Here is a 15,860-nt window from a genome sequence, read left to right as displayed (position 1 = left end):
CAAAACCAGTCATGCAACTATAAAAGCTACCCATAATAATCCAATAATTTTGTTGGAATATTTCACTTCTCTTCTTGCCTATGTCACAGTGCAAAAAGCAGACAAATAGATCTAACACCATTTTTTTTTTTTTTTGGCCAGGCAGTGAATAAGCAAATTTGTCAACATATCTTTTAAATGTAAACCAAATTTATAGTAACTTATTAATTGAGGAGCACCAATAAGATTATGCTTATCAAGAATTAATAGAGCTCTTTAAAATAAGCTTATTCAGCAGAAAGGCTCTTCGGTGAGAAGGAACAGTCTGACTTCTTATGGTAGAATGAATGAAAGGTTGCCAGATCATCATTAACAATCAGAGAAATGCAAATTAAAACAAGATAACACTTTTGCCCATCAGATTGGCAAGAGTTAAAAAGACTGATAATATCTAGTGTTGGCAAGACTATAGGGAGATACGTATTCTCCTACAATGTTAATGGGAATAAATTAGCACAGCCTTTGCAAAGATAATTTGGCAGTATCTATGAAACTTTCAGATGTATGTACCCATTGATTTCATCAATTCTACTTCCAGACCTCTATCCTAGAGAAATAACAACTTTGGAAAGAGGAAATTACTAATAAACTATGATCATTCACATTACAGAATACCATGCAGTGCTTAACAGGAACATACTAGAGTTATAGACGCCGCTGTGGAAAGAGCTCTAAAACAGAAGAGGTAGGGGAATCACGCTGCAGAGTAATTATTTATTTATTGTCATTTTTTTGAGACAAGGTCTTACTCTGTCGCCCAGGCTGGAGTGCAATGGCACGATCTCGGCTCACTGCAACCTCACCTTCCTGGGTTCAAGTGATTCTCCCACCTCAGCCTCCAAGTAGTTGGGACCACAGACTTGCGCCCACCATGCCCAGCTACTTTTTGGTAGAGACAGGGTTTCACCATGTTGCTCAGGCTGGTTTCTTGACCTCAAGTGATCTACCCACCTTGGCCTCCCAAAGTGCTGGGACTGCAGGTGTGAGCCACTGCAGCCAGCCCAGCCTTGCAGGGTAATTACTGCAGTAGACATCTGTCAATCGTGGTGCTCCACATTTTCTGAAGCCACTATGCATTCCACCTTCCCAAAGTAGGCTAAAACAACAAAAATAACAACAACAACAACAACAACCTATACTGTGTTTCCCAGCCTTCCTCATAGCTAGGTATTTCACCAAAATATGTAGCAAGTAACTATGTGGCCAAAAGTCTATCAATCAGAAAAATCCAAGTGTTGGATTTGGAAGCAGACACGTAAGGAAACAGTCTGAAAAAGGGTATCTCTTTGATTAGCTTGGGTGGTAGAAGAGGCTGAATGTTGTGAGGTAAAACCACAAAGGCTTCCTGATGAGAGAAAAAACAATGTGGTTTGAGGGTTCATTAGCTGCACCACTGATCTACAAAACCAGTCCTACAAGGTCGTTCTGCATTTTATTCCTGAAACAGTTTAGAAACTGCCTGTCCAGGCTAAAATGATACTCTGAATATCTTTATCTCTTTATAAACCCCTTTCTGGGTAAAACTAGCTAGAGCAGATTTCATTGTAAGAATTAAGAAACTTTTCATGTATATAAATGATAACCATTTATGAAGTATATGTGTCCATAAACTGATGAACAAAAAAGAACGAAAAAGCATTACATGTTCAGAAAAGGATCTGAAGGCCCATAAAATCACTGACAATATTTAACCCTGAAGAGGGAAGTGTGACTGCTACATATAGGTAAGGAAAGAATAAAAGAAGGTGTTTACTTTTCCTTATGTGTATTTCTTTTTGGTTGAAATATTTTTATGAGAAATAGTCATAAAATGCTATGAATTTTTTAAAATAATTTAAAAGCTGAACATCCCTCCCAGAAGTGCCTACCATCCTAATTAAGAATAACAGGTCTCCCCGTCTCTACTAAAAAATACAAAAAAATTAGCCGGGCGTGGTGGCGGGCGCCTGTAGTCCCAGCTACTCGGGAGGCTAAGGCAGGAGAATGGTGTGAACCCGAGAGGTGGAGCTTGCAGTGAGCTGAGATCCGGCCACTGCACTCCAGCCTGGGTGACAGAGCGAGACTCCGTCTCAAAAAAAAATAAAAAAATAAAAAATAATAGGTTTATGGTATCTTACTAAGAAATTCTGGCTAGGCACGGTAGCTCATGCCTGAAATCCCAGTACTTTGGGAGGCTGAAGTGGGCAGACAGCTTCAAGAGTTCAAGACCAGCCTGGGCAACATGGCAAAACCCCATCTCTACAAAAAAAAAACAAAAACCTGCCGGGCATGGTGCTGCACACTTAGTCTCAGCCACTTGGGAGGTTGAGGTGGGAGGATCATTTGAGCTCAGAAGGTGAACACTGCAGTGAGCCAAGATTGTGCTACTGCACTCCAGCATAGACAACAGTGTGAAAATCTACCTTAAAAAAAAAAAAAAAAGAGGAATTTTAAGAAAATCAGAATAAACTGAAAGCATTCTATGGTACATATCTATACAACTTCATGTATTTATATAACAAAAAACTAATATCTTGAAATGAGAAAGGACTTTCTAACCACCAGAGGTAGAGGAAAAAGACAATAATTTTTAACTAAACAAAACTTTTGAAACCTTAAAAAAAATTAAAAGATAAAGGAAAAACTGAGGAAGGGATAATCTGAAGCATATATGGCAAACAATAAATTGATACTTCCAATATATAAAGAACTCTTACAAAGCACAAGGACACTTTAATTTCAAATTGGGCAAAGAGCATTAATAGTCCATTCTCTCTCTCTCTCTCTCTCTCAGATTGGGCAAAAGCATTAATAGTCCATTTTCTCTCTCTCTCTCTCTCTCTCTCTCTCTCTCTCTCTCACACACACACACACACACACACACACACGCAGCAAAAAATATGTTTACGTTCACTAGATTTTTTAAAATCAAATTAGCAAAAGTTCGATAATATCTAGTATTTAAGAGGGTATGGGGAAAAAGACAGTCTCAGACGTTACTGATGGAATTCTAAATTGTTCTAAACTTTTTGAAGGAAGAACTGAAAATACAGAACAAAATTTTAAATATTCATGTCATAAAGCAATTCTACATTTGGAAATGTATCCTATGGAGATAAATGGATGAATACACAAAGAAAAACATTCATTGTAGCACTGTAATAGTAAAAACTAGACAACCTAAATATCCACTATGAAAAACTAAAGCAATGTTCAAAATCCATACTATTTTGTGATATTGCAAAACTATGCAGCCGTTACAATAATGTAAATCCTTACATATCAGCATGAAAAACATGATCATAACATACAGTTAAAAGAAAAAGGTAGGTAACCAAATAGCATGTTTCTATTAGTGTTAAATATAGATTCACTGTATATGAAAGCATTTACACATATATGTAAATGTGTGTGTGTATATATATATGTACACACACACACACATCTACAAACACACGCATAGCACGTATCCTAAAAAAACAGGTCTGAAATGTAATATACCAAAATGTCAACCACAGCTAGTTCAGAATAATACAATCCTAGGTGATTTTCACTTTCTTTCTGATACCTTTTGAATAATCTGACCCTTTACAAATGACTATGTATAGGTTTTATAATAATAGTAAGAAATTATTTCATTGTTTAAATAATAAACAATAAAAATCACCTTATTAAATACCTTGTGTCTTTACAATGTATTACCAACTGTCTTACCTTTAAACCTTCAGCTGGAAGTCTATAACCAAATCTTGCAGGGAGGTCATCAAATGTCTGAGATGCATTTTCAAAGTTATACTAAAAATAAAATTTTAAATATTCAAGTTAAGACTAATTTATACATAACATTAAAAACAAAGATTTATTAAATTATATATAATTATTATTTTGACAATTCTGATTACTATCACAGCTTATCAAAATAAAACTGAATTTGTAAATGTACATCCACTAAAATAGAAGGAATATATACAATTTACAACATATACAAATGCTTAATCTGGATTCTGATTTCAAATGTTATTATTGAGCAGCAACACTAATTCAGCCTACTGTTTTCTGAGTTGTTCCCATAGACAATTTCCTAGCAAGGAATTTTCCAGATAGATCATCTTCCAGGAGGAGTATTCCATTTTATTTTCTCTATATTATAAAGGTCTGATTTACTGGAAGAAATTTACGGCATTTCTGGCTCTAGCTATGAAAAATGACTTTCTTTTTGGAAAGAAGCAGCATCATATCATATTTTTAAGGCATGTCAATTTTGTATAAGCTGAACATTTTTATCCAGGGTTGAACACTGAAGAGACCAAATTCAATGAAATGCATATATGGAAAAAGCTGGAGGTATTCAAACTCTTCAACAACTTTCCCCCTTCCACACAGATATAGATTCCAATGCTACAATATTTATTAGTCCTTTACTGAAAAATAACAAAAGTTCTTTGTGCTTTTAGAAGAGAACAGTAATGATAATAGTTGAGATGAGTTTGCTTCATCATTTAATAATGTTCAATTTGCTATACAGAGAGCAAGAGAAACAAGGGATATGGATGAAACTCAGCATAGATAGTAAACAAGTAACTTTTGAAACATAAGTGAAAATTACGTACTAAAAATTAAGGTAGGTGTTCATAACCTGTAGGACATAAATACAAAAAAAAAGAACACATTTGTTTTGCATATAGATACAAAGGATGGTTTAAAGATAGATAAAAAGGAAGAAAGCAGGAGTGTTATATATAGATAAGAAAAGATGGAAGGATCAAGTAAACTTTAAGTATTCACAAAGTATGGATTAGGTCACACATCCAGACTGATAGCTACGTTATCCCTGAATCAAACACCCATTGGTTAACGCTATCCTAGCCTCTTATGTCGTCTGCCAGAGGCATGCAGATAAGCAACTCCACAGTTTAACAGCCAATTATAGCTGTGACCAGTTGCCTTGCATCTCTCCGGCAGAGCAAGCAAATGTTGGATCTAGACACCTTCCATCTGTCAAGTCCCCTTGGCTCACCATCAACTCAGGTCCTGGTAACCGTACCACACTGTCAGCAGGAAAAGTTGATGCAGCATACAGGAAGACTGGACAAACTACAACAGGTGACCCAGGATTCAGGTAGTGTGGTTTTTGCATCCCACTGGAACCCTATCTTGAGTGTCTTAGCATGTCCATCTTGTACCTTTGCCTCTCACTGTATGCTTGTAATTAGCTCAGGAAACTGTGTGATTCAAGCATCTAAATGCAGTCACTAAACCTATTCATTCTGTTATTGCTGGGATAATCATTCTATTAGTGTACTTGGAGGTCACCAAGCATACGTGGTAATTGCTTCAGCGTGATTTCCCATTGCAACAATAATTCATATTTGCAGAGTACTCCATAGTTTACAAAATACTTTAGAGTTACAAAATGCTTTTAAACCCATTATCACAATCTATCATTTAATCTCTTAATTAAAACATGTTTAATTGATTTAATTCACCTATGATCAGGTTAATGTTGAACCTGAAAAAAACATTTAATTCCTCCTAGCCAAGTATGCCATTGTAAAATAAAGTAACTTATCTAGATCAATGGAAATAGACCAAGGACAAATACAAATGTGTGTAAGCAGTATTTTTTAATGTACTTTTGAAATTAGGAAATCGAGAATCTACAAACTATATACTAAAGTATTTTTTTATCTCTTCCTATTACTTAAGAGTTTCACTATTACGGCTAAAATTATAGAAATAAAATACCTAGCTTGAACTACAGTACTTGTAACACTGAGATGTGGATTAAGTTTTGTTACTGAGTGAAACCCTTTTTGAAACTGCTTTGTCTTTCCTTAACAGCAAAATAAGGATTGTCTCATATGGCCTCTTAAAATCATATTGTTTAAAACAAAAAATGTTCCTACAGTGAACAAGACTAACAAAGGTACTTTCCGTTTTTGGTATAAGGAGGGAGGGGAGTAATGCTCATAAAATTAAAGCACGTTCACTGTTTAAAAATCTGAAGTAGTAGGCTGGGTGCGGTGGCTCATGCCTGTAATCCTAGCACTTTGGGAGGCTGAGGTGGGCAGATCAACTGAGGTCAGGAGTTCAAGACCAGCCAGGCCAACATGTTGAAACCCCATCTCTACTAAAACTACAAAAATTAGCCAGGCCCGATGGCAAATGCCTGTAATTCCAGTTACTTGCAAGGCTGAGGCAGGAGAATCGCTTGAACCCAGGAGATAGAGGTTGCAGGGAGCCGAGATTGCACCACTGCACTCCAGCTTGGGCAACACAGCAAGACTCCATCTCAAAAAAAAAAAAAAATCTGAAGTAGAAAATAGTTACTCCTCACGAGAATCCCATTCTTAGTGATTACCACGTAACAGTTCGAGTACACTTATTTTGAAAAGGTCTTTTCCTTAACCAATTATTTTTCTTGACAGCTTCCTTAACAAAAGGTTTAATTTAATTTAGAAAGTAATAAATATCTAACAATTATTAGCATTCATTATGTACCGACATCATGCTAAGCACTTTACAGGTAATAATTTATTTAATCCTAACAACAACTCTACAAAGTAGGCCACTATTACTATCATCCTCATTTTACAGACTGACAACAGCATGTTGAAAATAAGCTCTGGTAAATTAGAAGAACCAGGATTCTAACTGAGGCAGTCTGGCCCCAGATCCCAGCCCTTAACCTACTACTCTATACTGTCCTTCACAAACTCTCACTTTTACAAAAAGTTAACCATGACTTAAGAAATGCTAGTAATCTGCCCAAGGTCATGCAAATACAGAGTGGTAGATCTGGATTTCAACTCTGATTATAAATCCATTTCTGGAGCTCTGGACTACGGTGCTATATAATCCAATCCATTCACACCACCACCCATTGGGTGTTTCTTTGCTACACAGCACACTGGCCCTCATAATCACCACCCAGCAACCAATTCTCTCTGACAAATCCAGACAAAAGAATCAAAAGGCAGATTGGGCATCAAGCAACATGGGTTGTTTGACTCTCATATAAGATGGATAATACTTCTCAGTAAGATCTTGGGCACAATTCAAAACTAGCATGTCACTTGTGGACTATGAGTCTCAGAATATACAACACTGATGTAGTTATCTCTTAAGTGCAATTCTAAAATTTCATGTTTCTAGTATAAACCTACATAATTAATAGTATTACGTTTCTTTTTGAGTAAAAGAAAAATGATAAGAGATAAAAACAGTAATCTAAAAGTACTAAGGAACAGATGCCATTAAAAGAAAATGTGATGTAAAATATCTCTGAGAAAGCTTTTAATTACTTCAAACCTGTATTGAATTCCTACTGTGTAACCGACACCAGGCACCAGGAATAAAGTTTAGTAAGACACAGTCCTGCCTTCCAAGTACTCATGGCCTAGAGGTCTGTCTGACTAGTCATCTAGTCATGCTATAGCAGCATCTCCATAGCCTGTTAGAACTCAACTAGTTGGACAAACACTGTTGTCTGTGAATTCAAAGTCACATGGGAGAATTCAACTGCAAAAAAAAAAAAAAAAAAACCCCAAAACCAAAGGCATCTGGCATTACAAATAGCATAACTAAAACGGACTTAACTTTTCAAAAGCAGCATCCCAAGCCCTGTGCAAATAGAACTAGAATCAACCTAGTTGATTGGAACTAGATGTCTAATTTATGTATGTCTGTATTACTGCAAACTCAGATTTCAGGGATGCTCTTATTGCATTAAAAGGAAGCGTTCTTTCTACCTCTTAACTCACTTCCTTTGAATGACTGTCACATACCCAGTTCCTCTGCCTCAATTTTTAGTTCCCTGTTTTACCAGTTACATGTCTTCACAAGCCGCTCCCCTCCAGCCATCTTTGCATTCGTGTCAGCCTTCTATCCTTATGGTCAGCATAGAGACCAGATTTAAACAGCTCCCATCTTACAGGTCCTTCACTAGAGGACATCAACATACATTCCACAAGTACCTGTGTAAAGCACAGGGAACCCTGCTAGCAAAAAGGACTGACTATTCTTCTATACCTAACATTTTTTTTGTTTCTCTACATTAAAAAATACAGCTCAGGTAGTTTCATATCTTCTCAAGGGGCTGAGTGAAATATAATCAGAATGATAATTATAATGAAGATTTAAACCATATATAAAACATTTACTATGTGTCAGATACTATTCTAAGCAGTTTATCTTATTTAATCACCACCACAACACTCTAGTTTACATAAAGAAATAAAGAAACTGTGGCACTTATAGCAGCTGAGTAATTTGATCAAGGTCATATAGCTGCTTAAGTTCCCAGAGCACAACACTGAAAATCATTTAATCCATCAGGCAGCTCGACCACAGAATAGCAATCCACCTTGGGTATAAATGAAAGAAAGAAAGCAAAAGGTATTAAAAACAACAGAGAGGGAAAAAGAGAGACACAAAATAGAAGAAATCAAAGGAGAGAAAGGAGACAAGGAGAACTTTATTCCCTGATCAGTCCATAAATCCTCTAAACTCATTTCAAAAGTCATGCCAAGAATATTCTAAGGATTTTAGGGATCAATTGAGAAGGGAGATTTGAATAGCAATGGACTCAGTCTTCAAAGGTTCTATTTCCACTCCACCTCAAAAAGACCAAGACTATTCCCAAAAACAAACCTAATCAACCAGTTCCCTATGGAGGACAAAAGGGGATGAGAAATCTTGTATGGATTACTAGCATCCTCTGCCTTCAAAAGTTATAGTATGGAAACCAGCCTGGCTCTCTCAAGTGCCACAATGATCTCAGAATCTTCCAGAATTGCTGCAAAGTGCAGGAGCACAGCTGAGGACCACAACAAGCTTTGGTCAGCAACAATTCTTGCCCTTTTATTTCTCACCTGATACCATTAAGCAAATCAGTTGCACCTAGAAAGTAAAACCAAATCCTTAGCACAGACCTAGAGGATAGGCATGTATGTTCTTTTTCTACCTTCACAGAAAAAGAGAAATAGAAAATATATATCCTCAACTTACAATGGGGCTACATCTGGATAAACTCATCATAAACTGAAAATATATAAGTCAAAAATGTTTCAGAAGTCAAATTCTACTTATATTTTCAACTTATGATGGGGTTGTTGGAACATAATCTTATCATAAGTTGAGGTGCATACTGAATGTGCACATCACTTTCATTCCATCATAAAGTCAAAAGCTCACTAGTCAAGCCTTATCTTAAGCTGGAGACCATCTGATGACTCCGCAGTGTGGAGGAAAGTAAGACAGTAGCTAAGAGAGGCTATGGTAAGGTTTTGAGCAGCCTGCTTCTTCTCTAAAAACTTTTCCATCCACCATCAAAGATAGGACCACTGTGCTTCTCTTCTGACTCATTAATGCTAATCTTGGGCTGAAGTTTTCTATCAACACCTTATAGAATTTCTTAAATATTATTATCAATAGAGATACCACTGAGATCTTACAGTCATGAAGAGATGTACTAGGTACCAAGAAAAACAGGAAAATTCTATATAAGTATACAGCAGGTAGGTATGTGTGCAAAGCACCCACATGTGCACACATACCCTCATGTGCAACATTATTTATCAGGTACTGATTGTTCACAAGATCTTACATTAGATATGAAGCAAAAAAAAAAAAAAAAATGAATAAGGTACTGGGCGTGGTGGCTCACACCTGTAATCCCAACACTTTGGGAGGCCAAGGCAGGCAGATCACCTTAGGTCAGGAGTTCAAGACCAGCCTGGTCAACATGGTGAAACCCTGTCTCTTAAAAATACAAAAAAAAATAGGCGTGGTGGTACATGCCTATAATCCCAGCTACTCGGGAGACTAAGGCAGGAGAACTGCTTGAACCTGGGAGGTGGAGGTTGCAGTGAGCCAGGATCGCACCATTGCACTCCAGCCTCGGCAACAAGAATGAAACTCCGTCTCAAAAAATAAATAAATAAATGAATAAGGTACCTCAATGTCAAGTAACTGTGTATATGTGTTGGGGTATGTTTTTAAATAAAAATATCTTATAACAATGTCTTATAAATATCATTCAGGGCTTTTTTAAGCTTTTCTTTAAGGGATGTTTCTAGACATGAATAAATTTTACTGTACTTACTGCTAAAATGTCTGCTTCTACAGGCAGTAGGTTTAAGAATGCAAAGAGCTGAACGGTCAAGATGGTGTAGACTTGTGTGGCTGACAGCATGAGCATCCCTATTGAGAGCAGCATCTCGTCGTAAAATCACCTGGAAGACAAGGATGTAAGTAACTATGAGAGCTGGTGCTTTGTCCCAGGGAATAGATCATTTGATATATTAATTCCCAATGTCCAAAAATATCCCTTTTAATTATAAACATGTATTAACATTAAAAGTAAAGTTTTTATTTCAAAAGCATAAGAATTATACAGATTTGGACATTTAGGTGAATATCCATGTTTCGTCAATACCTATGTAACTCATGATGACAAAGTTCTGTGTTTTAATCACAAAAAAAAAAATCCTCCCATAGTGCTCAGTTTATAGTACAGCTTGTCTTACTAACCCAATTTTCAAAGAAACTAGATTTCAACCAAAATAATGGTTAAAAACATACAAGCAGCTTTGCTTTAAAATTGAAAATTTTCTACAACTTAAAAAATTTTTAGCTTCTGGTTCAATATAAACTCACGTGTAAATTTACTTTTCATTGCTACTGTATATTGTACCAACATCAGAGAATGCCAAAAAATTAACAGCCACTTATAATAAAGGAATACTTTTTGTCCTACCTCCTAACAATCTACACTTTTTTCCCTTCTCTACATCTGAACGGCAACAGCGTAACTACCTCTCCCAACTTCATCCTGTTCACTATGAGTCCCTTTCTTTCTTTTAGCAAAAAGATACCATGAAACACTAAATGTCAACCCATAAATATAAAAATTCTCATTGGTATGCCTCAAAGTATTATATACTTTTAAACAAGTGAGAACGAACATTACAAAAACAAGGGCTTTTATAACGAATTATTTCATTAAATATCCCAAACTCATGTAATATCCATTTTGATGATGATTAGTGTAGGTAAGTGCTCTAGATGTAGAAGCTGCCATACAGACTCAAACTCTGAATCTTTGACACACTGGAAGTAAAATACCTGTGAATAATTTTTAAGGTACCATTTACAAAGACACTAATATCAGAGATGAAATAAAAATGAAAACATGCTAAAGTATAGATTTTTCCTTCATGACAAAAAGTAAATTAGTGCCTAGGGATTGGCAGGGTGTGGGGGGAAAGCTTGAGGGAGGAGAAAGGTAGGAATGAGAAATGACTGCTAATAAGTAAGGGTTTTAAGGGGGAGATGATGAAAATGTTCTAAAATTAGACTCTGGTGATGGCTGCACAACTCTATAAATATACTAAAAATCACTGCACTGTACACTTTAATTGGTTGAATTTTATAATGTGAGAATTGTATCTCAATAAAGCTTTTTTAAAACGTCTAGATTTGTTGACATTCGTTTCTTAAGTAAAATACATTTCATAACATACCATGGTACAGAAAAGAGTTAACATAGCAGGCCTGAGATTGCTATCCCTAGAAAGGTCTGCTTGCAAGGTTGGCCCCTTGCTGGCATCTGGAAATTTAGATTTCAGGACAGTTCCCACCATTTCCTAGTAGGAACAGCTCAGTGTGCCTACACTTTACAAACAAATGTGATTTGTGCTAAATACCTGTTTTCCTTCTAGGGTCTAGAAATTTGGTACACAGTAGGCAGAGAGTGTCTATATGAACAATCCCTAATATAAACCCTGGGCACTGAGTCTCTAATGAGCTTCCTTGGTAAACGTTTTACATGTGTTGTCACAACTTGCTGGAGGAGTTAGACGCATCCCGTGTAACTCCCCTGGGAAAGGACCCTTAGAAGCTTACACTGATTTACTCTGGACTTTACCCCATGTGCCTTTTCTTCTCACTGATTTTGTTTTGTATCCTTCTGCTGTAATAAATCACAGCTGTAAGTACAACCATGTGCTGAGTCTTGTAAATCCTCCTAGTGAATCACTGAATGTGGACAATTTCTGGTTAGAAATCGTACCATAAAAGCACACAAATATTTACAAAATAAGGTATAGTTGCTACTAAATTTTAGTAGGAGAAGAAGTATGTACCTTATTGACCAGTGACCTCTTTGGGAAACTGAATCTGAATAAAAACTATGACTTTCCATCTAAATCTCCAGCTAACTTTGGGGGAGGGAAAGGAAGACAGAGTTTGGAGGGAAAATAAAAGACAGGAATAATAACTAAAACAACTAATACTGATCCCTTATTAAGTGCCAGGCATTGCTGTAAGCATGTTATTAAGTTAACTTACTTAATCCTAACCTCCCTATAAAGTAGGTATCATTTCACAAATGGGGAAAACTTAGGAACTGTTAAGCAACTTGCCCAAGATAAAACAATAAATAACAGCAGAGCCAGGATTCAAACCTAACAGTCAGTTTCCAAAGTCCAAATTCTAAACCCCTACTGAAAACAGCATTAATATTCATCCAAGGCGTTCCAAGAGTAGAGTACAGTTTCTTGCCTACAAAGGTATTCAAGAGCTTCAAAAGCCAATGCTCATGGAGCAACAGTCACCAGTTTTCTTTTACTTTGTATATGACGGTGTATGTGTGTATATGGTGTGTATTCAATGATATGTAGTAGGTTTTGAGGATTTTTTGCATTTATTGCCTTATTTAATAATGTTTGGGAGTTTTGCTTTATAGTCTCTATTTACAAAACTAATTCTTGCTCATTGTGGAAAATGTGGAGAAAATAAAAATTATAAATAATCCTCAAGTTAAGGAATAACTAGTGTTCATACTTTGATGGATAACTTTCCAGTCTTTTAGCAATGTATAGAGTTGTCCCCTGGTATCCACAGGGGATTGGTTCCAGGACTCCCTGCAGATACCAGAATCTGAGGATGCTCAAGTTCCTTTTGTAAAATGATGTAATATTTGCATATAACCTACACATGTCCGCCCAAATACTTTAAAACATATCTTGATTGCTTATATCTAATACAATATAAATGCTATGTAAATAATGGTTATGCTGTATTGTTTCAAGAATAATGACAAGAAAAACAGTCTGTCCATGTTCAGTACAGATGCTTTTTTCCCCAAATATTTTCACTCTACAGTTGATTGAATCCATGGATGTAGAACCCATGGATACGGAGGGCGAACTGCATATTCAAATACATTTTTAGCAAAATTGGGGGCACACTGTGCATATTGTTTTACTAATTGTATTTTTTTCACTTAAGGTATTACGAATATTTTCCTAATTTTCCTCAAAAACCATTGCAGATAGCTGTCCATGAAATACTGCGGAGCTTCCCTTCTTTCAAGCACTGTTTTTTGTTCATCTATTTCACACTTTGGGTTTCCATACATGATTTGTCTACATAAAATAAAAACCACTGGTAAAAAATATGATGTATAAATGGCCACCTGGTATTCCTTATGAATATTCTTTAATGGACTGAACAGAAATTCCTACTGTTGGAATTTTTTTTTTAAGAAAAACACTGCAATAAATATTTCTTTAATTACACCTATAGGTAAACCCTTAATATTTTTTAGATTAAAGTGACAGAAGTGGCAGGCATTATAATAATTGCAGTAAAAAATATGGAATCTATACATATGAGTTTATATCCCAGCAATGTCCCATACTAATAGTGTAATTTAGAGATAAACATTTAAATTACATAAATTGCTTTATCTCTAAAAGTAGGACCATAGGACCTATAAGACAACTCTGTAGAATAAATACAATTATGCACAGAAGGGCTTAACATAGCAATGGAATATAGAAAGAAAGGACTTTGGACAGGGATGCCAACAGATGAAACAGGAAACACAGAAGGAAGACCACAGTGAGAGAGTAAGTACAACTTGAGAATTTCTGAACTTAGTATTTGTGGAACAGGCTGGTGGACATGTACACAGGCAACAAAAAATAAAGGTCTCGAGCTCCACACAAGGCAAAAAGAGACTTAGGAATCATCAGTAGATAGGAATAACTGAAGTGCTCTTAATGTAAAAGTGAATATCAAAAACAGAAGAGGACTAAAAAAACTGAGGGATATCTAAGTTTCAAAGGGAGGTGGAAAAAGAGAAAAGAGAGAGAGACTGATTTCAGGAAAGTCAAGAAAGACAAGAACTTTAAAATGAATGTAAGGGTAAGTAAGGCATTGGTCAACAAAAGTAAATGTTGGAGAAGGCACAAGAGGGTCTAAAATTTTCACATTTAAGAATCTGCCCAGGCCGAGCACACTGACTCACACTTGTAACCCTAACACTTTGGGAGGCTGAGGCGGGTGGATCACCTGAGGTCAGGAGTTCCAGACCAGCCTGGCCAACATGAGAAAACCCCATCTCTACTAAAAATACAAAAATTAGCCAGGTGTGGTAGTTTTTGTAGCTGAGTAGCTGCAATCCCAGCTACTCAGGAAACTGAGGCACGAGAATCGCTTGAACCCAGGAGGCAGAGGTTGCAGAGAGCCAAGGTCATGCCACTGCACTCCAGCCTGAGCAACAGAGCAAGACTCTGTCTCAAAAAAAAATTAAAAAACCATCTGCTCAACCTAAACAATTTTACTTCCTCATACTCTACCACTCAACCTTGCTCTGATTAGCTCACTGTTTCCAGCAATCACCTTGCTGGGATTATATCTTCATTCACATGTTACCCAGGAACCATAATACACTACCTTCTATCTTCAAAAGAGAATTTGGGGGAAAACTACAAATCCCATGAAATTGTATGCAAAATTTTGTGTATGTTCAACTACAGATAGTTTCTGCGAAAAAGAACCACGCTTATTAACACGTTCTCAAATAAGCACGTAGGCTTTCTGTTGTTGCTGCTAGGTTTTGTTTTGTTCTGTTTTGTTTTCATTTAAATCTTCCCTTTTCCAGGAAGCCTTCTGAGGAGAAAGGTTAGCAAGCTTAAATTCTTTGACACCTTCTTCTAGCACTTAGTCAACTACATTAAAATAAATGCAGGTTGTCTGTTGTATTACTAGGTAATATTATTTATGGTAAAAATGACTCCTGAATGATGAAAAGTATTTAAACTGTAAAGACTGTAAGTTAACTACAAAAGCTTATTACAAAAACATAAACAAAAAAAGTCTCAGATTCCCTGCAGTGTGTGTTTCTTGAAAGAAAGCATGATGCTTGAGGGAAGCTGGAGCTACTCATGGAATATTAGAAGAAGTGGTTCCTTTCATATGTGACACTTTTGTATGCTGAGGTGACACACATCCACATATTTATCTCACTGGTTACAATCCAGTATACTCTTTGGTAGGTATGAAAGGTTTATCTGAATGAATGTAAGGCTTCTCAATGAAGATGCATTTTATGTTGATATGTTGTGCTCCCAGTCTCTATCCTCCTACCTCCTACCAAGCTAGTGAACCTGGTACCAGGTAATAGCCCATCAGTTACTGAGAGTGTGGATGCCAATCAGAACCCCTGACCATGGACAGTGAGTGTGGTGCCTTTCTTCCCCATTACAATTCTTACTTGTCTCTCATGCTTGAACTTATTCAACTGTTGGAGTCTCTGCATGGTCTATAATAAAGTACTGTTTGTCGTGACTCTTATCCCCCAGCAAATAGAATACATTCATCTTGAGGATATTTTAGAACCATTCTGGGAAGCAGAGAATGCATAGAAAAAAATCAAGTAAAATCTTGCTGATAACAAACATCTACCTCTTTTCCTCCTTCCCTTTATCCTTTTCCTCCTCCTTGTGCCCCTCCTCCTCCCACTTATATTACCAAAGACAGAATATAACTCT

At 36.4% G+C, this 15,860-nt stretch overlaps 1 protein-coding gene across 2 annotated transcripts in view; it reads right to left on the bottom strand.

Moving 5' to 3' along the window:
* The window catches only part of LOC105463675 (ring finger protein 13), a 158,130-nt gene that overhangs the window by 114,772 nt on the left and 27,498 nt on the right, over positions 1–15,860 (bottom strand). For both annotated transcript variants that reach the window (XM_071091095.1, XM_071091094.1), the window contains exons 2-3: positions 10,124–10,253; positions 3,733–3,813 (exon numbers count right to left, since the gene is read on the bottom strand). Coding sequence is in view for 1 of the 2 variants with exons in the window: in XM_071091094.1 (XP_070947195.1) it covers positions 3,733–3,813; positions 10,124–10,237 (195 nt within the window). In the remaining variant the exon portion in view is untranslated. The remainder of the gene's footprint in view (positions 1–3,732; positions 3,814–10,123; positions 10,254–15,860) is intronic.

Source organism: Macaca nemestrina, chromosome 2 (genome assembly GCF_043159975.1).
Source record: "Macaca nemestrina isolate mMacNem1 chromosome 2, mMacNem.hap1, whole genome shotgun sequence".
Lineage (NCBI taxonomy): Eukaryota > Metazoa > Chordata > Mammalia > Primates > Cercopithecidae > Macaca > Macaca nemestrina.
Note: the sequence above shows the minus strand (reverse complement) of the source record. Positions and strands in the feature narration are given on the sequence as shown.